Source organism: Acipenser ruthenus, chromosome 9 (assembly GCF_902713425.1).
Source record: "Acipenser ruthenus chromosome 9, fAciRut3.2 maternal haplotype, whole genome shotgun sequence".
NCBI lineage: Eukaryota > Metazoa > Chordata > Actinopteri > Acipenseriformes > Acipenseridae > Acipenser > Acipenser ruthenus.
In genome coordinates, this window is record NC_081197.1 from 41,739,766 (window position 1) to 41,765,566 (window position 25,801).

The 25,801-nt window shown below is 38.0% G+C and overlaps 2 protein-coding genes across 5 annotated transcripts in view; one reads left to right on the forward strand and one right to left on the reverse strand.

Moving 5' to 3' along the window:
• LOC117405682 (ubiquitin-associated domain-containing protein 2-like) overlaps window positions 1-24,143 on the reverse strand; it is a 55,504-nt gene extending 31,361 nt beyond the window's left edge. Inside the window, exons 1-4 of one of the 2 annotated variants that reach the window (XM_034008930.3) lie at window positions 23,907-24,141; window positions 20,819-20,946; window positions 20,061-20,180; window positions 19,547-19,653 (exon numbers count right to left, since the gene is read on the reverse strand). In XM_034008930.3, the coding sequence (XP_033864821.3) occupies window positions 19,547-19,653; window positions 20,061-20,180; window positions 20,819-20,946; window positions 23,907-23,937 (386 nt within the window). In that variant the 5' untranslated portion in view covers window positions 23,938-24,141. Of the gene's footprint in view, window positions 1-19,546; window positions 19,654-20,060; window positions 20,181-20,818; window positions 20,947-23,906 lie in introns of both variants that reach the window. The other variant, XM_034008931.3, reaches the window with a different exon arrangement.
• Window positions 13,799-18,543, forward strand: LOC117405683 (N-arachidonyl glycine receptor-like). Of its 3 annotated transcripts, none has more exons than XM_034008934.2 (2): window positions 13,799-15,517; window positions 16,518-18,543. In XM_034008934.2, exon 2 carries the CDS (start codon window positions 16,551-16,553, stop codon window positions 17,538-17,540), a length of 990 nt encoding a protein of 329 aa, XP_033864825.1. In that variant the 5' UTR covers window positions 13,799-15,517; window positions 16,518-16,550; the 3' UTR covers window positions 17,541-18,543. The 3 variants fall into 3 exon arrangements, with proteins under 3 accessions (XP_033864825.1, XP_033864824.1, XP_033864823.1); XM_034008933.2 differs by having other exon boundaries at window positions 13,799-14,164; XM_034008932.2 differs by having other exon boundaries at window positions 13,800-14,140.
• Window positions 24,144-25,801: the final 1,658 nt, after the last annotated feature.

The window sequence follows — 25,801 nt, forward strand, 5'->3', positions numbered from 1 at the left end:
AACATAAATGCACGTAAAAAACAACAGAGACATGATAACCGTGAAAAAAAAATACAGCCTTATTCATACGTAATTATGCTGCTATGGCACCAGCTCTCTAAATAAACTGATTACTTTGATCAAGTACATAAAAAAGTAGTAGATCAGATCATTTTAGATCAGTACTGTATAGAGTAAGAACTTTATAGGGAAAAGTGATGCAAGTATAATTTGTGTCTAAAAGTATATGGTACTACAGCTCCAAGACTTCCTTTACATTGACATACACTTTCCTGTAATATGCCAATTCAAACAGAAAAATGCCAGTAGCCCAATTTGCAGAACCTCTATTTAGAATGAATTGTCTGTGGTTTGTTTCCAATACTACCTACAGTCTCTGACTCATAGTCGTTTTATGCAAACTGTCTAGAAGTTTATCCCTGGGTGTCTGAAAGAAAGGGTTTCCGTTTGATAAGGTGATAGGAACAAGATCAGCAAGCATGAGACATGCCACCTAGTGACCAGTTTTTCTGATCTTGCTTGCTCCTTGACTGAACCCCCTCTGGATCTCTAGCCCAGGTTAATTGCATATTAGTTCTGTTAATCATGTATTTTAACTTGCAAACTTCGGTAAAAATAAAAGTAATTTCTCATATAGCTAAATCCAGTTTCCAAGTCATCATGAATAACTGTATCATATAATTGAATTGTATGAGAAAATGAAATGCAGTGGGTATGGGTACTAACAGAGGGGACAGAGTGCATGCACAAGAGGTGGGAGTAAGTCGCTCTGTTAAACCATAAATGTAAATTAAAGGCATCACAGAAGCCAGCTGAGTGCAACAGACTGGGCGCAAACTGGTGACCACACACTCTCCAAGTGTGCACCTTAACCACTGTACAAAAGACCTTGTTGCAGGAGCACTCACAGAGCTTTTAATCTTTTCTCACCAGCAGGGGTCAGAATCCACAACGACAGTGCATCTCACACAACATTACCTGTTCCACAAACTGTAACATATGCATAATCTTGCTAATCACCCCAAGAGATAAAGAATTAGAAAAATCCAATGAATCACAAAGCTAAGAACATGATAAAAAATAACCTTTACTCAAATACTAACCTATACTAGTTTCAATATGAGTAAAATGACATCTAATTCCAATAAAAAGAAAACAGATCATTTTACTGCTAAAAGTTGTTGAGGTTAAAGTTAATGTTTACTTTAAAGCCTAATACAAGATCTTTATATTTTCAAAACTATTTATAAAGCATGCCGGTCAAAAGAAAAATACAATAGCGCTCAACACTGTACATGACTGGATGTATATCAACATCACAACAGAAAAATGCAAAACTCCATCAAGTAACCAATACTCAGCAGGTGCCCTGGATAGTTTTTCTTATTATTTAGAGATTTAGCGAAGGGACTTTTTCACAGAGGGGGTTGTTAAATTGAAGGGGCACTAAATAAAACAGTAGGAAACTTAGTTATAAAATTAGAAATGTGGGGTTTTCTGAACCGTTGGGGTATAATTAATGTAAAGAGAATGGCATTTCTGATGGAATGATTTGTAAACATTAGGTAAAATGGTTATGTTAAAACAATGTGGCAATGGTTATGTTAAAACAATGAAGGAATCATGGAAACCAGCTGCGTACAAACTGTAAAGACTGTATCTTAAAGTATCAGGTCATGTTTTTAACAACAGTAACAGAAATCATATTACTGAAGAGTAACTGGCTTCAAATAACATGTTTTTGGTTTTGTTTTTATTTTATTTTATTTTTTTTGTACTGTTCCCTCACATTTTGTGATATTTACAATTACTCTGAGTGGTTCTGCAACTACACAAATATTGTGTTTTGTTTTTTTTTTGTCTGTGTTATTGTGCTTTGACAAGAAGTTCAGCAAATGTTTATTTCTAGTTTCCATAGATATACAGTATGTTTCACAGGATAGAGCCTTATATAAAAGCAAGCACCAGCACTATCCAGTGCTCAGCTGTGTATTTCCAGAAAAACAGAAGGAAAACAAAAGAAGACCACTTTGTACTGGCTCTTCTATGAATACGCTCTGGATGACGGTACAAAACCCTATGGCAAACAACTGAAGAGCAGCTCTTGTACCCAGCTGAAAGCGTCTTAACACAGACTGAAAAAAGTATAAAAAGGACAACTGAAAACACCATAATATGGTAAGGGGACAGTAAAAAGTCTCTGATAATATGAAGTGACTGCCTCAAATGGTCCCGGAGAGGGCTTGTAAAATTACTGCCACAAAGGGTTAATTTTCTTTTAGAATACCCAGAATCCCACTTGACAGAGAATTATATAGTTGTATAGAATTGTTTACTAGTAGTTGTACTAGCAGAAATGGAATGGCAAACAAACTCCCCTCACTGGGATTCTTCATTTAAAAAAACGCTTCAATGAGTTGGGTTTTTTTTTCGACTAATGCAAATCATATTGCATACCTACAATATTAAAACATGTGAAATCTCTCTTAACAAATGGCTTACTAGAATGTGTCTAATATCAGTAGAAATGAGAAATCTAATGCTTGAGTTGCTACACTGCCATCTAGCTATGGGTTTTGTAATTTTGTTTCTTCTTGCATTCAAAATAAAACAAAGCAAAAATAATAGGCAAGACAATAAAAATGCTAGGCCTCCTCAAATACTAGTGACCTCTCAGCGGAGTTTGGACTTTATCTATAAAAATATAGGATTAAAGACAGCAACTTCTCAATGTACAAAGACACATTTTTATGACATACTGCTTTGAACTTCTTCTGGTTAATTAACACAATTGTTACATCTAGAATTAACTAGAAAAGATGAACAGGTTAAGGAAGGTTTTTAATTGACTGTTTCAATTGTAATCATAGCATAGTAGTTTATAAACCCATATTTTTCTAAACCTTTTGCAGACGCATTTCACTTTTTTATTTGTATTTTTTATTGCATGTAGTAATGTTAGGTGCTAAGTGGGTCTCTGTATCACCCCTGGAGAAAATCTAAAAATCTAGCCTGTGTTACAGAGGTCTAAGAGCAGCTCCAAGGCCCACAAGTAAAAAATCAAAAACAAAATAAACTATATTTGAGCTATTAGAAACAGACAATAAAAAAAGAAAACATTTGAATCTTCTGTGTTTGTGATTTCTAAACAGTTATAAAGTTGGTGTTAAAATAGTTTTCAGGGTTGTTATAGAACTGCTACAAGTTTAGCTTAATGGGTCAGTCCCAAGGTATTATCAAACACTGTACAATGTCTTCCAACAAGCATGGGACATGTTGTGAGATAGTTTAAAAATACTCCGACTAATGCTACAGAAATCAGGGGGCTAAAAAAAAAAGAAAAAAAAAAAAAGATCAATATTAGGAAGTGGAAACAGTAGTACTAACTGCCTGACACAGCCATTCTGTCTGGTGTTTCACCCAAGCCACAAACATGTGTTGCAATTCTTACTGGATCTTAGTTTTTACTTATTTGTATTGATTTTTGTATTTGATTTTAAAACATACAACTGTCAAAACCTTAGGAAAGGACTTTCAACAATTCCCAAAAAGACGTTATTTCAGACAATCTGTTTTTCACCTGAGCTTCTGGAGAAAGACCTAACCCCATCTTAATGTAATCAGTATGCATGTGCCAACAGCACCTTGAAAAGGAAAGCAGAAGCATGTATGAGAAACTAGCCACTAGCCAAGAATGATGTTATTTAAAAAAAAAAAAGATTGTGACTCAATAGTTCCAAGCAAGTGTAAATGTTCTCCTTCTAAATGATCAGAGAGATTGAAATCTCATTCTGTTTCTGTCACTGGATAAAACAGGCCCCAGTGCCTTGACATTTACTGTATTCAGTGAATACCCCCTTTTAAAAAATGTCTGCTTCTCTGAAAGAACAATAATGATGAAAATCCATCCATCTATCCATTATCTGTAACTGCTTAATCCTATAGAGGGTCGCGGCGAGCCGTAGCCTAACCCGAAAGACACAGGGCGCAAGACAGGACTACACCCTGGATGGGACGCCTGTCCATCACAGGGCAACTAAGGGGCAATTTGGAGAGGCCAATCCACCTAGCCAGCATGTCTTTGGACTGTGGGAGGAAACCGGAGTACCTGGAGAAAACCCACGCAAACATGGGGAGAACATGCAAACTCCTCACAGACAGACCCGAGGCCAGAATCGAACCCAGGACCCTGGAGCTGTGAGGCAGCAGCGCTAACCACTACGCCACCCATAATGATGAAAATGATTAATTGAAATCTTTATAATATATAGTAGACCCTGCTAGTGATGTGATACAATCGAAATGTCTTCATATCACACAGTTTGTGTCAGATGGAAATGACGTGACATTAAAATTAGCCATATAGTTTTATGATTTTGATTTTAAATATATATTATAAACTATATCACAGGGTGATGTGTAAGATACAATCTGATTTTCAGTAAGTAACCACCAGTAGATTTAGTGGACTGGATATCAGCTTGTATGACACAGCACCTTATACAATATGCTCTGTTTCAAGTAAAACAAATTACAATACAAGCAAAACATGAGCAACGAGGCCATACTTGTTCTTATATGAAAAAAAAAAACCTCTTCTACAGTTAAACCAGTAGAGGGAGTATTTGTACTTCAAATCTTCTTGTGCAGGTGCACAGCACTGGAGGAGCCATTGAGCAAGTGTCTCTGGTGAAAGCTAGGGTCCCATCCCAGGACAGGGCAAGTAGACCAGGTAAAGAACCCTAATAAAGATTTTATTAGAGCAGAAACAACACAGATACTACGGAAGACTCCTTAGCAAACCTTACAATAAAAAAAAAGCTCCCAATTGATTCAGGCTCTTTCCGTTGTTGTCTTCCAAATATGAATCAAGTGAGCCATACAGAAGGATTTCAGACTATGTAATAAACATACAGTAGCGGGAAACTGGCTAAATTAGACACAAAGAGAATTTCATCAAAAAGGAATACTTCTCATCAGTACGGAAATAAGAATAACCAGGTGTTCAATAAAACTAGCCATTGGAAATCTATAGAGTTCTTTCAATTCTCATTCGTTTCAAATTGTTTTGATCATCACTGGTAAAAATGACTTATTCTATTTGAATGTTTCATGCTGGTCAGCGATCAATAGACTGCTGTATTCCATGGCCAGTAGTATTATGTACATCGCTGGGTGACAGTTTCCCGCAATGAAACACATCTGCCTGGACCATTCTTATGGACGAGAAAACAGGAAGCCGGATCCCTAATGTAAATAGTTGTTATTATCATTATAATTTTTACAGAGTGCAATTAAAGTGCTTAGTCTAGTGAAAATACTGTATAGGAAGTCAGCTGAGAGTGACCCTCAATTAACTAGAACTGCTCCAGATACTGGTACACTCATTTGAGCAGTAGGTTTGTGTATTGAGCTGTTTAAATGCTGTAGAAGTGCACAGGAAAAATGGTTATAGAGAGCTGAATTTCCACTTTATAAAGCGTAGGACTGATAACTTTTATTTTGTGTCGAACAACAATAAAAGTGTGCCTCTAGCACTTCAACCTTAAGGCACCAAAAAAATACAATGATAAGAAACAGCAATTGCTATAAACAGATGTTCATGAGTTATAAATACAAACAAGTTGTGTTCCACCCTAGACCTGACATTCATTTGACCAAGTAAAAGTGTTTTAAATGTGTAAGAAGCTCAGACACATTAGCAACAGGAAGCAGCTTAGGTCATCTCTCTCTATTGTGGTCTGCAGGTCTCTTGAGTAAAAGGAAACAAGTGCGTGAGTAAAAAACGTTGCATTCCACAGCTGCAATTACAAAAACAGAACTATCAGTGTCAAAAAAAAAAAAAAATGTAAAAAAAGATTACCTAAATCCACAGTGTGGATTTGTAAACACGTCCATATATCCCCAGATTCTAATACCCTGCATAAAGTTTCATAGCAATTTGATAAGCAGTTCTCTATGTAAAATTGTAAGTTCATATCCTAAATATCCTGGCATCCACCTTTTACAACTCAGCAGTTTTAACTACCAATAAAGAATGACTGTTTGAAATATTTGTTCTTCACTTTACCACCAAAATGAGTTTTTCAAATAGTGATTACAAAAACGTTATTATCATAACCCTGGTTCCCTGAAATAGGAATATTTACCATTACAAAACGGGTGTTTCCCTTTAAGACACCTGAACAGAAAACTCTATACCAAAGATTCTCGCTAGAGCAGGGTGGCGCTGCTAAAGCTCCGCCCCCAACCATAAAACAGTAGCGCGACCTACCAGCATCATCATTTTCTTTTAAAGATTGCGACCATGAACGCCGCAACTCCGAAGTTAATGGTTAACAGTCCTATTTCAGGGAACCAGGGTTATGATAATAACCTAACGTTCCCTTTCAAGTAGGGAATATTAACCATTACAAATGGGTGAAGGAGCTAGTCAAAAACCGCTTTGTGCTACAAACAGTATTCCAGTAAACTGAAAACTGTCGTGACTGTGGACTGGAAGCCGCCCTCAGTACTCTATTGCCAATCCAGGACTCTGCTGGTCCACGACATTCAGCCGATAGAACCTGGCAAACGTATGGTATGAAGCCCAAATCGCTGCACTGCATATTTCTGAAATAGATGCACCCTGGAACAAAACCCATGAAGTCACCTGACCCCTGGTGGAAAGGTCGGTGAGCTTCTCAGGCGGGGGCAGATTGGCCAGTTCACACGCAGTCTGTATTGCGCCTGTTATCCATATGGATAGACGCTGTTTAGACAGAGCCTGTCCCTGGGACTGAGCCCCGTAACAAACAAACAGTTGTTCCGACAGCCTCCAGCTTTTAGTCCTCTCCACATAATATGCTAACGCCTGCACTGGACAAAGCATATGTCAAATTGGAAAAAAGAGGGGGATGGAAGCCTCCAATTCCACCGACTGATTAATGTGGAAAACTGAGATGGTCTTCGGCAGGAAAGCTGGGTGACCTTTGTTCTGGCCTCTGAAAAAAATTAGACAGGCATTTGATAAAGAGAACGTCTGCATTTCACTCACCCACTTAGTGGAGGTGATGGCAAACAAGAAAGGTATCCTGAAAGACAAAAAGTTCAGCCCAGCTGAATGCATGGACTCCAATGGAGGTTCTGTCAGTACAAAGACTACTACATTTAAGCTCCAACAAGGAACTAAGTCCTTCACCAGCCAAGAAATTGAGTTCCTGGGGAGACTGAAACTATTTTTACATGGCACACCGAAATGGCTGCCAAACAGACCTTTGAGTAAAGGGGGATTTCTCATCAAAAAGGTCCTGTAAAAATTGCAGTATAACTGCCATAGGGCACGTCGTGGGTTTGAACCCACAAGCCAAACACCACGTCTGAAACACACCCCACTTGTAACCATACTGGGAACGAGTCCTGCCCTGGCGTTTTGTAGGGTGTCAATCACTCTGTTTGATAAACCCAGACGGCTCAAATGCAGCCGTTCAGGGGCCAGACTCAGTGCTGCAGTTTCGATGGATTGGAATGGCACAAGGTGCCCTGTGCCTCACTGAGCAGGTCACGACGTTCGGGCAGGCTCCATGGCTGGCCGCTTAGTAGCTACATCAGAACTGGAAAACCACACTCATGGCCAGTAAGGACCTACTAATAGCACTCTTGCCCGGTCCTGTGAAATTTCTCCAGACACAGTGGGAGCATGGCGAATGGCGGGAGACATACAGCAGCTGCCTCGGCCACAGGGGTGCCAAGGCATCTATCGCCAGTGGGTCCCCGGCTCCTGTTATGGAGAACCAGCACGGACAATGGATCGATTCTTGGGAGGCAGTATCTATCTCTGCTCTCCCGAACTGTGATACCTTTGAGTCTCAAAGGGGCCAGCATAGCTTCCCTGCTCCTCGAAAGGCATGGGGAGCTAGAGAGAGGTCAAACAGCAAAACTTTAACTTGTACACTGTTCCCTAAAAGCGAACCGCAGGTTTCTATGGGGATAGGGAAGTAGGCACCTTAGCTGTCTACTTTGTGGACCAATTGCCTGGCCTGACCTCCTTTGGCTCAAAACAGGTTGACCAGCCTGAGGTCGAGGATTAGTCTGAGGCCCCCATCCCACTTTGGCATGAAGTAGAACCTGTCCTCCAATTGGAGGGGGTGTACCATATGAATAGCCCGTTTTTGCAGCAGAGCTGCTACCTCCTGAGATACCACAGCAGTGTCCTGTGGGTCCATGACTGTTGCTGCAGTCACGCCCAGAGAGGGAGGGGGACCGTGTTTGAACTGCAGTGAGAACCAGTCTGGACAGTAGTAAACACCCAGATGTCTGTGGTGCACTGACACCAATACTCTAAACGACTCCATGAGAAGTGGCCCTGGATCTGTGGTAGCAAACCCCTAGGGTCGCTGCTCACCCTGTGGCTCTTGCCTCTGCAATGGGAGGCGGTCTGGCTGCAGGCACAGCTGGCTGTGCTGGTCCCTGAAGCTGCTGGCACAGGGATAAAACCATCTATATGCAATAGCAAGCAAAGTACAGAAGAATGTACAGTTGCTATCTCGGCTGCTAAAGACGGTAACAGGACTGTCAATAAGGCCTGCTTGGTACCATACTGGGAAGGGAACACCGGTTGGCAGCAGGCCGGAACCAAAAGGAACAGAGCAACTTTGTCACCATCAGGCACTCGTGCCTGTGGGGAAAACTGCTGCTCAGAGCTTCTCTATTCCCAGGTGCGTGGGTCTCACTTGGCACAAACTCATGGCATGAGGATGAGCCACCTCTCTATGAGGGTAATGGGGAAGAGCGCTGTAAAGGGGAGAGACGCAGAGCGATCAGTAGAGCTGCAGGAGAACGTTTCTCCAGCGTACGCTTGGAGAATGCACACAAACTCGCAGAAGTGGTTTACCAGTGCCTCCTTGCGTGTCGCTGCTCATGCAGGAAGAGCATCTGCTTGTCCACAGGCAGGCTGGCTTTGCATGGTCACAGGGATAAAACCCAGGCATTATGCAAATAGCAAGCAATGTACAGTAAGAATGTACAGCTGTTGCCTCAGCTTGCTAAAACAGTAACTGTCAACAAGCCGTGCTTGGCACTAGACTGGCTGGACAGGCATTCCAGATTGGGGATTATAAAACCCCGTAACAGGTCAGAACCGGGACTGTCGGAGCCAGTTTTGTGCCTGTAGCACTGTTGGTAGAGTAGTGTACAGCACTATCGTTGCCCACAAGAGGACGTCTGCCCAAGCAATAATGCCGCTGTACTGTAATGCAACAGGGCGGCCCCTCTGTAGACCAGGACATCTGCAAGACCGCAGTGACCTTTTTTTCATCCACGGCATAAGCTCTGCCATACAGGGAGAGCTTAACCGCAGTGGATCCGCTATCTGGCTCCACATCCTCAGACGGGAACTACAGCTCCTATAGACGCAGGGCGCCTTGGAGTAGCACAGAAAACAGTTTGTTTGGAAATAGACAGGAAGGCTGGCTTTGCATTTGTCACCGGGATAAAATCCAGGTAGAATGCAATAGCAAGCAATGTATAGTAACATGTACATTGCTGCCTCAGCGTGCTAGACAGCAACTGGTCAAGGCCTGCTTGTTACTAGGCAGGCAGGCTGGTTGGCATGTCACAGGGATAAGACCCAGGGATAATGCAAATAGCATGCATTGCACAGAAGAAATGTACAGTTGCTGGCTCAGTTTGTCAAAGACAGTAACTGGACTGTCAACCAAGCCTGCTTGGTATTAGACAGGCAGGCTGGCTTTGCATGTGTCACCGGGATAAAAACCTGGCATTATGCAAATAGCAAGCACTGTACAGAGAAGGCACCATTGCTGCCTCAGCTTGTTAAGACAGTAACTGGACTGTGAACAAGGCCTGCCTGGTACTAAACAGACTGTGTAAATAACAGGCCGTGTAAATAACAAGCAATGTACCGTAAAAGTGCACCAATGTACCATTGCTGCCTCAGCTTGTTAAGACAGTAACTGACGATTAAGACAGTAACTGGACTGTCAACAAGGCCTGCCTGGTACTAGACAGGCAGGTTAGATTTGCATGTGTCCCAGGAAAATAATCCTGGCATTATACAAACAAAAAGCAATGTACAGTAAAACTGTACCAATGTACCATTAAGACAGTAACTGGACTGTGAACAAAGCCTGCCTGGTACTAGGTGCAAATAACCAGTGATGTACAGTAAAACTGTACTGTTGCTGCCTCAGCAAGCTAGACAGTAACTGGACTGTCAATAAGGCCTGCTTGGTACTAAATAGGCAGGCTCGGGACAGGCATGGTTAAAGACAGTACTGTATGAACATTAGTGAGCAATGGGGGTTACACCTCCCCTATGGCCCCCTTGCCATTCTAGACCATGCCCCAGCCAAGGCTGACCATGTCTGTTCAAGCAGCAACACCACTGTGTAACAGGTGGGAGCTGCAGCTCCTGTATGCAGTATTTACTTTAACATGACTGGCACGGTATACAGTACTTGTAACCAGTAAGTTACAGCTGGTACAGGACCAGGGATGGTACCGTTTAACCTATTTTTAATAGGGTATCCGCAGCTATCAATGCAAGCTGATAGTACAGCTGCAATGACACCGTCACAGGTGCACTCGGTACCGACACTGAACACAAAAACATGTGGAGGGCCACATTAGTAAGTAGAATATTGGTTGTTCGCACAGGACAATATAAAGCATCTTTATTTCTCAAATATTTAAAATGACGGTTTTTCACAATTTTCCATTTGGACTCAAACCAGTAGTAGTAGGTTTGTAGTTGGATAAAGTGGCTGTTGCTGCTTTGGTAACGAGGGAGAATTTGTAGAAGGCATACAGTTAACCACAGGTTGTGTTATGAGAACTTATAGAGCTACCACTGGGCTGGCCATTAACAGTATCATGGTGGTCTGAACATTTTAACACTGTTTTTTAACTTTGACCAAATGTGACCTTTATGTGGCTTCATCGTCAACCAAGACTGGAATCACTTTGAAAGTAAATCTTGGCTGTAACTAAATACAAAATTAATAAAAGTATGAATGAAACCTGAGTGTTGTCTATTGGAACTCAATAGAAATGTGCACCACATATTATATATCAAAATATCCCTACAAAAAGCAGCAATATATCTGCTTTATATCTATTAACAATCTAATGTTGTTATCTGACCAAAACATTTGTACACAAAATGCCTGTTAGAAAAAAAGGACTGGCCGCCTGATTTGATATCTACAAGTTGCCTTGGATAAAGGCATCTGCTAAATAAACAAATAATAATACAAAAAAGTGCATTGCAAAATCAGCTGTTGCTTTTTGTAAGCATTATGACAGGGCTCTAAGTTAACATATAGCATTTTGCTACCCAAAACACTTAATTTGCTACTATTTTTTTATGCAGTAGATTTTTCCAGTACCTTACACTGCAGTTTATATGCACCGACCCTGAGTGATCACATACATAATTACCAGTATTAGTTTTTTTTAAACACATACATTATTAGTATCTTTCATAAAGCGGGAAACCATTGCTAATAGAGCTTCCAGATAGATGACTGTGGTTTGTACCGCCCCATGTAGATGTGCGCGAGGCCCACCATGCAAATCTTATTGAACAGTGGAGTACAAATACCTACAGTACTACAGAACAACATGGATACAATTTAAAAGGTATGAAGTTTATTTTTTTGACCAAAAATACAATCAAATAACTGTTAAAAACATTACAATTTTATAAGATAACAGGCAATGACCTCACAGGATATTATGTTTATTCAGTGTCTCTAAAATGCTAATTTAATCTGTCAAGGAGAATGGTGGCTTCGGTTTTGTTATAATGTTAACCCTGGTTTCACCCACTCTAAAAATGAACACACACTAGACATAATTATTAGTCAAATAAATCGCTACCGAATTAGACCACATTGCTAACTACTTTCCAGGCAGGTAGCAAATCCTCACTACTGCCTTACAAAGCTAACTTCTAGCCCTGCATTATGATAAGATAACACTGTATTTTGTAGTGTTGTTGTTTAGCTTTTTTAATATAATTTAAAGTATAATCATTTATTTGAAAATCTTGTCAGAACTGGGATTCAAACCTTCCATCCTAAGAAATGTTCAACTTTAGACACTAGGCCACTTCTGTAAATTCTAAAATCAACAGCAAATGTAACTGAACTGTAATCTTTCAATCAGATTTGGTAAGCAGATGCATCCGCATGCACTGTGGTTAATAAGATAAGTAAAATATACAGACAGGTGGCCTTCTGCTCTAAGCTCTTTCTAATCCAGATTTTATAGTCAGGACTTTAAGAGGCTTTAGCTAAAGTGTCTACAGAGCAGTTAAGATACTGTAAAGTGTCCACAGACAAATTAACATATTGTTAAGCAATGTGTGCAGACAGACACAACTGCTCATTTATTTAATTGATTTAGTTACTACTTCTTTCCTCTGGCTTCAATAGGAACACACTTAAATGTATACAGTTGTCTAAAGTTAGAGCTTCAAAACTGAAGCCTCCATTGAAACATGTGCTGGAAGGACCAGCATGATAGTGTTCTAGGATCAGTGAAGGCGACCTTAGTACTGTTTGTTTTATGTGTTCGAGACTTTGTTAAGCGTGCCCCAGCGCTTTCAACCCCGCAAGTACCTGCCTGCATCTCTCTGTCAGCTTCCTGGTCTGGGTATGTCACTACTCGAGCCAATCTGTCACACAAGTCAATGCTCTTCTTACACACAAGTTATCACATACAGCATCAGCATTTTTCACCCAGTCTACTTGAGGATTGTTTTGGAAGTAACTGCACCCACTAAGAAATAACTACACAAATATCTTAATGAGCAGTCCTTAGAGTTCCTTGAAAACCAAACTTCTTCTCTTTAAGCATGGATTACTGTGACCATTACTGTTAAATCCGTAAGCACATATGGTCTCAGACCAGATGAGGCCTGGAATTCACTGCCATCTGCACTGCACTGGTTTTGAACACTAACTGAGCACTGGAGTGTTTAATTTATGTAATGAATGGATGATTTGTAATGTAAGACTGAACACTCGCTTAGCTCCCAGACCAAATCATATTTTTTCAAAATAATTAATGATGGCCCTAATATTGCAGGAAGCAAACAGTTAACTCTCTGTAATCTCCCAAACAGCCCTGCAATCTTACTATAAGAAACTACAGTCCTGTAAAGCCTTTTGTCTGATTCTTAACTTATCAGATATTTTGCTGACCTGTTTGTTTTTAGTATTATTGTTGAGTTTTTAAAACAAATATTTTAAAGAGCCTGAAGGTGCCACAGCAAGGTGACAGATACATGAAATGTATTGTTGTTGTGACAGCAAGCGCTTTGCAGAAATATATATAAGACTCTTAAGTTTCACTTGCATTTCTTTTAAAATGGTACCCTATTTTAGTTCAGGGGGTTTCACAGACTCAATGAAACTAAATGTTCCTCTTCCTGTAACTTTATTTCTCAATCGTTAATCAGAAATGCAAGAGCACCCACAGTTTCACTCACAGACTTTAGTAGCTTTGCTGATTTAAATGTATCTCCCAGCTCTGTACGCAGTATCTACACACTGCCTCATCAAGTACATTTCATACACAAACCAATACAAGCATTATCTAATTAGTCAGATGACCGGGGGAGTGCCTGATCTAAATATATTTAGATACATTGTGGGACAGAAAGATAACTATTTTGTTTGTTTGTGGTTTTCAGACAGAAGTATAATTGAAAAAGAAATACAATGGCAAACATCTTTTTGGTATTTCCTGTTCACAATTAAAGATTTCTGCTTCTGCAGTATTTTGTCCACTGCTCTTTACTGCTCACCACAAGAGGGGACTTCCGCAGTCTGAACTAGCTATTTCTTTTAAAATGTACACCACAAAAACGGAAATCAAACATGAAATATGTTTTTGGACCGATGAACGCAATTAGTTTTATTCAACTTCTGTTCCACACATCTTAAAAGAACTGGAAGGAAACACAGGGGCTGCAAAGAAGTCACAGTAACAGACTGACTGCTCGAAATATCCACTCGCATCACTTCCTCATACCCTGTGTGTTATTTTTTTTGTTCTACTGCACTTTGATTAGGTACAGAGGGAACTTAACATACATCTTCTGAAGACATTCCGATGTGCATTTCACTGCTCGGTAAGTAAAAAAAAAACCCTTAAGGTAAGAAATTACTGCTTTATCATTTCAACACCATGTGAATTACTAAAGAGACATGAGGGGTCTGGTCTTTAAAGCTAAAGAAGCGAAATGTGATCCACTTTCTGATGTTACAATAACTATCAGTACACTGAAGAAGAAATTAGCTGAGACAAATGCTTACTTGTCTTCTTATAAGTTTTACAGTTATTGTTAGACAATACAATTATACGTATTCACATTTTTTTGTGTGTTCTGTCTCATTTCTCTTTTCTGCAGCAATGACTACAGCAAGAGTTTCTGAATGACAATCTGCTATCAGATTTTAGAATATATTCTAAAGCTAGCCACAAACCAGTTAATATAAACTATAAAATAAAAAAAACTGAAATCATGAAAAAATTCCATAAGTGAGATAAAGTATACGTGAAGTATTAAGTGGAACACAACAGTATTTGATTCACTTTTCATACCTAATGTTAAACATATAGATAGTAGTAAATTACCAGTATGCCAGTTTTTTACAGAAACCTTGAAGAATGGCAAAACTGTTTGTAACATACACATGTACATTCCAAATACAGCAGCTGTTGTAAGGCTTGCAAGTTATATATGGCATGTACAGCATTATAAAGAAATGTCCTTCTATAGATATTTCAATATTTAAAATTCAATATTTACTGACAATTATTTTCAGTCATATGATGATACTTGCGTTTATAAAAAAAAAAAAGATCCAATTGCTGCCTCACAACACAGTATATGTATTTATTTTATTATATTATATGTGTGCAGCTTTGTGTTGAAACTGGTCTAACGCTTTTACTCATACATAATGCTGTATTATCTGCCGTCTTCCTTTGGGAAGCATTTGATTACATTATTAAAAACACCTTCTTGAGGACTGGAAATTGAGAGTGGCAACCATTTGTGCTGAAAGCAATTAACATCCCACAGTGGAAGAGACATTTTTTACACCACCCTCCCACATGTGAACATGAATCAAAATGAAACCTATAAAATACTGACTTCATATTACAGGCTGACTGATTTTCAGGTTTTAGGGAATCAAGCAGCAGCCAAGAAAGCTTGAAATGTCTACAGGGTGTAATTAATGCATTCTGTATTCATTTCTGTGTAAAGCTTGGACAGGGGTGGTGTGGGATTGCAATTACTGCAAAACATTCAGGACTTGTTTTTAGTATTAAACTTGCAAGAAACTGCTTAGAACAATAATCAGACTGCTCCTGCCTACAACAGTTATTTATTGTCTTTGCCTTGAAATTGAACAGTGTTGCCCATGACCACATTTTGGCTCCAAAGCTAGAACTTCACCAGATGAGTTACAGTAAAGGAGCCTCTCCTCTGGTCCTAATGGTAATACTATTACATGTTTTCAATTTATTACAGCACCCCAGTGGCATTATAATCTATAGCAATGTACTTTATAACATAAGTTAAACAGAACGCCACTTGTAGTAGCCAGCTACTAATTCTCAACCTGAACACTATGGGTGGTTTTACTGTCTTTGCAGACATTGTATTGCAATATACTGTACCGTATGACAGCTATTATTATTGAATGGCAATTGTGTGGGATCTAGGCCACTATTTTCATAACCTTTAGACCCACAGGGGTAAGAATATATTAATAGGCAAAAAGCCTGCAAAACTGATTAGATTATTTTTTGCAGCATTAATATTAGAAGCATTTCCCTTTCAGTGAAGTGTACAGTGCAGCTGCAATTTAAACACATCGCTTACAATAGCAATCACAATCCACACACTTATAAATGAATTAGCCTGGAACACAGCTGTTTCCTGCCTATAATAGGGGCTGTCTGACCCACATCGGTTGCTGGTTTTTAATCAGCAACATGTATTCAGTGTGTGGTTAGATAACATCTTTGTTTGTAATAGAAATAATAGCATTGGAATGGCTTCAGTAGCATTATCAGGTTTATGAATAACAATTAAGTTCAGGTACTTTACACAATGCTGTTTTTTAAATAACAAAAACAGTTGTTCCAGCCAAGCTCTAAAAGAAACTCAAAAGTCTGACAAAAAAAGTATGACAAACACTTTGACTAGAAGTCTTTCTCAATATTTAAAACCTTGCTACATTCCGGTAAGGTTTAGATATGATGCTCTGATTGCTGCAGTGGTTATATATTGTTCATGTATCCTTATTTACCAGTATTAAAAATAAATTCTCTGTTTGGACTTGCACATATCACTGAGGGTCAGTAAGTACCAAGAGAACACCACAATGGAACCACAGAAATAACAAACAGAAAATGTAGACCCTTAAAATATCCCTTTTTTCTGGTTTCTGTTTTTGTTTAGACATAATACCTGTTTTTTTTTGTCTTCCTAGTGCAGGGTCATGTCGTGAAGAGAACCATCTACAATGAGCTTCAACAGGTCTTACAGTATTATGTCTGCAGAAACTGAGCCCAACGAATACAGAATAACTGCCTTGGTTTTCTATAGTTCTATTTTTACAATTGGAATAATTGTAAACATCACAGCATTATGGGTCTTTGGCTTGACCACAAAGAGGAGAAACTCTGTGACTGTATACATGATGAACGTGGCCTTAGTGGACCTGATTTTTATTATGGTTCTGCCTTTCCACATGGTTTACTATGGCAAGAACTACTGGCCCTTTGGAGACATTTTCTGCCGGGTGACAGCCGCCCTGACTGTCTTTTATCCCTGCATCGCACTCTGGCTTTTTGCTTTAATCAGCGCTGATCGATACGTGGCTATTGTGCAGCCCAAGCACTCCAAGGAGCTGAAGAATGTAAGCAAAGCCGTGATCTCCTGCGCTGGTATCTGGATAATGACTCTGGGCAGCACGGTGCCAGTGCTCACTTCAGAAAACGACCCTGACGCTTTCTCCAACTTCACCACCTGCCTGAAAATGCGTGACATCATACACTTAAAACATTCCAACCCTGTGAACTTCATCCGTCTCATCTTCTTTTTTCTTGTCCCTATTTTCATCATGATCGGATGCTACTCAGTTATCGTCGACAACCTCATTCACGGGCGGACTTCCAAATTGAAGCCCAAGGTGAAAACGAAGTCCATTAGGATCATCATCACCCTGATTGTTCAAGTGATTGTTTGCTTTGTCCCCTTTCATATCTGCTTTGTCTTCCAATTACTGGAGAACAGTGGCAATGATTACAGCGCCTGGGGGGCCTTCACCACCTTCCTTATGAACCTGAGCACCTGCCTTGATATTATCTTATACTACATAGTGTCAAAACAATTCCAGGATCGAGTCATCAGTGTCATTCTGTACCGCAACTACCTGCGCAGCGTCAGAAGGAAGAGTTTCCGCACCGGCAGCAGCCGGTCACTCAGCAACATTAACAGTGAAATGATTTAAGGGGCCATCATTTTTAAATCTTAGATTTACATTTTTTAATCATTTGTAAATATTGTTTCACTTTGCGTCAACTTGTTTGAGATCTGTGGGCATTGGTGTATCTGAGCTGTGCTCTGGATCACTGTCTTGTTTATTCTCATACGCATCAACAGAGAATTGGTAGAACTGTACCAGATCTCCTTCCAAATACCGTAAGTCCCTTTGGGATCATGTGCAACCTACTATACAACACTCTGTTTTAGACTTTTTAAATAATGGGCAATAATATCACAGGGGAATTGTAGATAGGGGTGATGATTTTCCATTTGAAATGTGGAACAGTCCTGTTTTCTACACCATTGCATTCCATTTCAGAAAAAGTTGATTTCTATTTAAGGAAAATATACATTGTATGCCTGATTTGCATCTGCTTTATCTACATGGTCTTAACTGAAGGCATTTTGTCACAAAGTTAACTACGTACATTTCATAAATATAGCTATGTCTTTTCTATGAGCTACTGTAATGATAATTTCCAAAAAAGCGTGTTGACAAAAATGCATCCCTTGCAAAAATATACAATACAGCAACCATACAGTTTGGGACATAGTAAGTTTTAATAAAGCAATATTTATAAAAAATGTGTTTTGTAGCACTGCTACTGCAAAGTTGCTGCGTTCAAAACCCTATTAGTTGGCTACTGCAGTACAGCCACTCATACCCTGCATTACCTAAAATTTTGATCACTGTAATACTTTTATACTGACATGACCAATTTGAAACATGCCACTGTAAAACATCTTGTTATTGTCTAAATGAGGTGTTTAGCACAGCAGTAATACACATCTGAAGTCTCATACAATAGAACAAATGACTTCTTAGTAACTTTTGCTTTATACAAAATAAAATATATATATTTTTCATAGCACTTAATTCCACTTCAAATATTGAATTCTATGTTTGGCACTGAAAATCATCAGCCTTATATCTATCCCAAGGTAAAACAAGTTGTGATGCTTTTTTTGTGGGGGACTGCTGTTTGCGTAAAATAAAATCCAATTTAAAAAATAAATTGTCCAGATGTTTCACCTATATTCTGAAGAACTTGTGATAAGGCATGCCTATTCCCCATTTCAAGATACACAACATGTGAAAACTATATTTTCATAAATATGTACGTACGGCTCCAGTACATCTCAGTAACCAGGGATATTTACCCACCACACAATACATTGCAAACCTCAGATCTATAAGTGTCCCCTCTCCTTAATAAAACAAATGGAAATACCATGTGCACAACTTCTCACTTTTTATTTACCATCTTAATTAAACTGCACAGTCCATCCATCAAACACAAAATAGCACAAGAGTATGAATATTTAACCACAACCAAAAAAGATTTATTTATGCATGGTAAATATTCAAAGAATTGTGAGATGATAATCAAATTTTACTGTAACATGTAGCACTTTGGATTTGTAACAAAACATACAGAGCAGGATATGGTATCAGATGACATACTGTGGAAGAATGTGTGTGCATTTTGAGTTTCTACAGTAGTTGTGCCAAATTAACCTCAGAACCTTAAGACTGAAACTCTGTATTTCATTTTACAGTATACCAAGGGGATACTTTTTATCATCTATATATTCTTACTTTTTCATTCCTTACATGCATGTTCTCTATCATTCTGTTTCTGTTTAGGCTTAATCATACTTTACCATGGTTACTAACTACTGTATTTCAGAAAAAAAACAATTTCTTTTTAAAGGGTCTGCTTCTGAAAAGACTCAAAAAGCATAATTTCTGAAGTTTTTTTTTTTTTTTTTAAATGACAAGAGACATGCAACTGTCATTTCGATCACCTCTGTAACTAGTTGGGATATTGATGATAAAAACATTACGTTTTTTGGTAGAGAAATTATTCAATTTGAATGAGAGCGAGAAAGAGAGAGAGCACTGTCTCTGGTCTTTTCCTAACATTAATGAATATGCTATTTAAAGGGTAAAATAATCAGACAACTTACAGCCCCGATGGTAGGACATCAACTTTCACATCACATGCGTAGTGCAGAGCTTCAACAAGCAGGGTGTCGAATAAGGCAGAGAAAACCCAAGAGCACAATAAGAATGACTGCAAAGAGGAACCAGGAGGATCAGGTCATGTTGAAACCAGTTTCAAACATACATGTGTCTTCATCAACAAAAGCTTTTCACTGAATATTTAAAAACCTTTCATCGCAGTTGGAGGAAAGATACAGTGCTAAAGAATCAGGTGCTGTACACAAAACTACAAAGTAAGTGATTTTAGCTGCAAGGCCACAGGCCCCTTCCCCCCCCCCCTTTCTAGACACAATCTACCTATGTGAGCCATATTTTATTAAAAAGATGAAGATATTTATATATATTCAATGTAGAATATAGGCTATACATATAAAAAATGTAAGAACAAAGCTTTGTTCAAAGAATACTTTTTCAAACAGATAACTAGAACAAAAAGACAAATTCTCATGTGCAAGTGGGTAACAAAACAATACATACAGCAAATTTCCTGCTGCCGTATCGTCTTTCAAAAATCCTGAAATTGTAGATAAGGAGGCTACTGCAGAATGCATCTGTCAGGTCCAGGCAAATACACCTTCCGCATATTAACCTCCAGATCTGAAACATAACAAGGGCAGGAATACAGTTTCATCTTTCCATTTTATTTTATTTTATATACATAGTACACAAAAAATATGTTCTGTCAGAAATTATAAATGAATGATTAGATTTTGTTCCCCCAATTCCCTCATAATGGTAAGTTTCATGGAGACAGTGCACAGTATCTAACATACATTCTGAATGCACTGGTATTAAATACTTTGTTGTACTGCATCCAGACAAAACCTTGCATTTCATCAATTCTGTTCTTTATCACACGAGCAAGACTGATAAAATACATGATATACTGTAGCATGCAACTCCTTCTACTGCACAAGAACCCCCTACTGTATGCTGGTAGGAGAAGGCATGCTTTCAGAAATGCAGTCATTCTTCCTTTTAAGCAGTAGTACAAGTTATCTGAAAGTACTTTAAAAGGATATTTTGGAAAATTCTGAAAAAAATACAACTGAAAACATTTAATAACCCTCCACATGAATGCATATTTATCAAATGTCCTCTTAAGATATTTATTTTTGTCACAATTGAACATATTGTATGTCTGAAAAAAACACCTATAGTACATTATGTAGAAAAGAAAGTTACATTAGGCAACAACAGCACTGATAAATAAAGTTAATTGACTCTTACTGTACCTGAAATTCTTGTTTGATTGTGTGTAGGTTATACATAAAAAGGCTCTTGTACTGTGAGAATGGCACTGCTAACAAAAAGGCTAGGGCACTTGGGATGATCAGCAGGCTTTTAGAAAAGGGGGCTTTATCTGAAAGATGGAAAAGAAAACACATATCACTGAGCTTTATTTTGCCAGATATGACCACTGATACTGTACGTTACAGTACAGTGCAATGAAACCTAAATTAACCAGTCACCAAAGGGACTGGAAATGCGTTCGAACAGTTATAAAAGTCAGTTATAAAACACAGATAGCTGAATGCTAAAGTATTTCAAGCTCAGCAGCGCAGGTTAAAGAACACTGACAAATTGCATGAAAATGATTCAGTCAATGTGTAGTTCTCACACAACCTATTGTTCCCTGTGACATTTACACTAGTATCAAAGGTTTTTTTTTGTTTTTAACAGTGACTTATATTTCTTTGACAAGGTGGGCAACTATCTTAATTTGAAGATTAATTTCTCCCAAAGGTGGGTTTTTGGCCTGAGGGTGTGTTAATAGCAAACAGCACTTATAAAGGTCTTGTGAAAAGAAAACAAACACCCACGCCATTGGTCATCAGTTAATACATCATGGTAAAGCAACGGAAACATATCATCAAGGGCTGCAAATGTAGGCCTTCTGTAATGTTACAGTGTGCTATATGAAGACCACATTAACAAGCACTGTGTATTTATAAAACCAAGAGAGGAAAGTCACATGACTAACTGTAACCTCAAACCCTTTTTGTACCAGTACACACTCCACCACCTCCATGCAAACTGTTCCACAAAGTGGTATGCTTTTTCTTTCTATTACACAAATTGTTAATAGTTCCACCTAATAAACATGATGAAATTTAACAAAATACACAGATATGAATGCTAAAAATAGACATCAGAATTAATTATAATATAGTGTGCTGTACATTTTTTCTAGTACCGTATTACTTCAATTTTGCGCTGCAGCGTTTTTTTTTTAATTGTTCATAATGACTGCGGCCCTTAAACGAAGGCGGCGATTATACGATGGCAGCCTTTATTAATAATACTATGTTTACAAACGCTGCAATATTTTATTAAATTATTTAAGGCATTTTAGAAACGACGCCATGAGAGGCTCCGATCTGCAGCACTATATTCGTGTGTTTCTGGGGCTTGAATTACATGCTGGATTAAGGTTGCAGTCTCTTCGGGGGTGTCATGTACATAGGCAGAGTTGCGTGTTTCTTTCTTTATTTTTTGAGCAGGGGTAGAAAAAAAAATACATTCATGTTTCTTTATTGAGAGCGGCATTTATTCGAGGGTGGCGTCTATTAAAATGCTGACATCTGAGTGAGGTGTTAATTCGAGGGCAGTGTTAATTCAGAGTAATACGGTATTTGCTCCCATTCAAGTCTACAGTTATAATTATGACAATTAAGCAAAAGTAGGCCTCATACTGTATTTAGACTATTTACCACAATTAAAAATGTAGGATTTATGTAGGACTTTTTGGCAAAACAAGTAACATAGTGATTTATTTTCGGTGAAGCAGGCACTACCCGAAACTTTCTACTTGACTTTGTTTCTTAGTTTTACCTTAGAATTCTGATGGGGTTTTGAAGTTATCCGTTAATATTTTCAGATGGGTATGAGAACATGTTTTGTACCTTTTTTGAACATGGCAACTTTTGTTAAATTTCACTTAGAGCTCAGTTAATTAAAGGGCATGCAAAGTTTAAATGCATTTTATAAGACTACGTAACACTACATGCTCAGGGCAGTGGCTAAAACATCATGCAGCAATGGCAGTTCAATTCCTTGGGTATTTTTTTATGTCTAGGGTGCACTTTCTCCAGTACTGTAATACATACAACACCTGAACTTAAGATTCACTTTTCTGAGTAACTACTACTGATTAACCGTGAAGTATTTTCCCCAAAAGCCGTTGTGAAAATTGAACCTGTTCAGAGATTCCTACATGGACAGTTTGGTTTCCCTTACAGGTTGGTTACTGTAAGAATTCAGACTCTAAATGTATTACTTATGGGCATCCTTTTCAGTTATACAGTACTGGCTGTAAAGCAGTCAAATCAAAGTCAAATAAACTACCAGTAAGCATGTACCGGTGGCCTCATCTGCTTCAGGACTGCTATTGCTGGATCTAAATGACCAAAACCTTCAACAAAGTGCATCTCCTCAGGCTTTTTGATATACAAGAACAGCACACCAATGCCTGTCACACAGAACTACTAAATGCTGGAAAACCTGCATTTTATTTTTTAATACTTGGAACTGACTAATGCATATTGCCTACAAGTACACAGCAGAAAATCTCATTGCATGTTCGAAATGAAGAAACCATGGTTTATCAACTGTTGTCCACACCAGAGATATGCACTGTATTACTGTACTGTACGGTCCAAAGTTTTTATGTTGTTTGTTTCTGTATACTGTACACCATTAGTTGCTGAACATAGCCTAATAATACCCAGCAAACAATGGCACCAACACAAACGCCCTCTCTAAAACAAAGCCCTCTCTAAAACAACAAACTCTGGACATTTGCCTCTCGTAATAAATTAAAATAAAACATGGATGTCATATTTATAGACCTTACTAGTAGTAGCCAAAACTACGGAGCATACTTTTAAAAAACAACAACTGCACTTCTCAAACGTATCTTACTACTTTCAATTTAGTGTTTGAGTTAGCTGTGTTTTAACAAAGTATTGTTGTGGGCTTTACCATTTGCGGTGTGTACGTCAGAATGGTATCTCTGCATCACCAAACTGAAGGTGCTTCTGAGCATGTTTTATTTGAAAGTCGTTGAATTATATTATTGGTGAAACTATCGGTCTGCTTGCCTGACACTTGTAATGTTGATACGAGGGAATGACAGTCTGCTGTAGGTCCAACTAAATTAAATAAACGTTAATTATTTTGCCGAAATAAAAGCATAGCTGTATAGGCCAACACACTGCAACAGTAGCACGTTGCTTAAATGTGTTAAATTGCAGATCATCTTAATCAAATTAATTAAATTAGTAAAATATACTGTAATACCGGTAATTAAAAATAACTCACATAGCCCCGCTGAGCCGGTAGCGGTAAACATGTTACTGTACAGCAGAAAAGACGGTCAACTGGTGTAAACAATTCTGCAGAAATGAAGAACTGTAATGAAGATTTTTTTTAAAAACAAAAAAAGTTACAATAAAAGTTAAAATTTAAAAAAAACAAAAAAAACAATTCACAGTGACAAGGAAAAGGTCATAGAGTAAGGTGGTCGAGAAGGTCCAAACCTTTTAAAAAGCAACTCAATACCGCCACCCATAGATCAAATGTGCATCTCAAAGAAACAAGTCCTGTCTTAACTGCAGTTTTTTTTTTGTTGTTTTAAATTGAACAATGCGCAAACTTTGATGATAAATGTGTGTTAATAGTTTTTCACAAAAAAAAATGTAAAACTGTATTTCATTATATATGACCAATATCGATCTCAACTAGACTGTAAACATCTACAACAAATAACGATTGATGAAAGAACACAATTAAAACTTAATGTTAAATACTTAACCGCATAATTTGAAAGGTTTTTAAAACATAAAACTAAATGTTGTATTATTCCAAACAAAGAATTCAAAATGTATTTAAGGTATGTTTTACTAAAATACTGTAAATAATAGTAGATGTTTTTCAAATGTAAACCCAATAACAACAACAGCAATAATAATAATAATAATAATAATAATAATAATAATAATAATAATAATAATAATAATAATAACTGACAGTTTTACGGCTTCCAAGCTCAAGTACCAGTTGGAAATTTTGGCAAGCTGTAGTATCGCAGCACAAGTGACAGCAACAGATCAGTTTTATGGAGCAGTTTCAATTAAAAATACTGCATTAGTTAATTATCTCACGATGCTTTATAACTTTAAACACCATAGTAACCATGACCCCATCTACACAGTTCTAAGCGAATTATACATTCAACCTTAAGGAGAGGTCAAAGGTCACGATCAAGGTAATTTTTGAATAGAGCATATATGGGATGCTAAATGTGTTGTATAGTAACCATAACCCTATGTGCACTGTAAGGAGTTAGAAACTAGTTTTACATTTGACCTTAGAGAGGTCAAAGGTCACAGGTAAGTTGATTTTTGGATAGAGCATATATGTGTTCTATAGTAACCATTAATCTATCTGCACTTTGTAAGGAGTTATAAGCTAGTTTTACATTTGACCGAAGATTTTGAAAAGTTTTTAAAGAAATGCGTTTGGTGGCCATATTGGTTTACACACAAAAAGTCAAAAAGTCAGTTGTATTGACACAGGAATGATGCTTGTCAACTTTGGAGTTAATCAAATTAACTTTTTGATTTTTCAACTGAAGCGGTTTTAAATTTAAGAAGAAAATGTAGGTCTGGCAGCCATCTTGTTTTTACCAAGAACACCATTTTGCCGTATTTGAATTCCACTGTCCCCAGGATGATGCCTACCAAGTTAAGTTAGTTGGTTAAACAGTTTGCAAACAGAAGCAGTTTGATGTTTGGGGTGCATTTTAACGAATTTGGTGGCAGCCATTTTGATTGTAAAATTTATCGCAGCAACTTCTGCTTCGCAAATTTGAAGCATGTTTGGTTGCTGATAAAGTATGATCAATCGGTTCACCAGTTTCTAAGAAGATGATTCTGAAAGGTTTTTCCAAAAAATGCGTCAGGATGAAACCTGCCAAGTTTCATGCTGATTGGTTACACTGCGTGCGAACAGGAGCAGTTTAAAGTTTTGGGAGGAAAAATGACAATAATAACAAAATAAATAAATAAATAAATAAATAAATAAATAAATAAATACAATATATTTACAATTACAGTACTGTACTGTAGTTTCTATTTTCACACAAATAATATCAAATGATCTAACTACAGCTATCGGTATATTGCATATTCACTTTACTTCCATTTGCAGACATT

What these genes read in the sequence shown, in the direction of transcription:
- LOC117405683 (XM_034008934.2), top strand. Translation starts at nt 16,551, where the DNA reads ATGAGCTTCAACAGGTCTTACAGTATTATGTCTGCAGAAACTGAGCCC.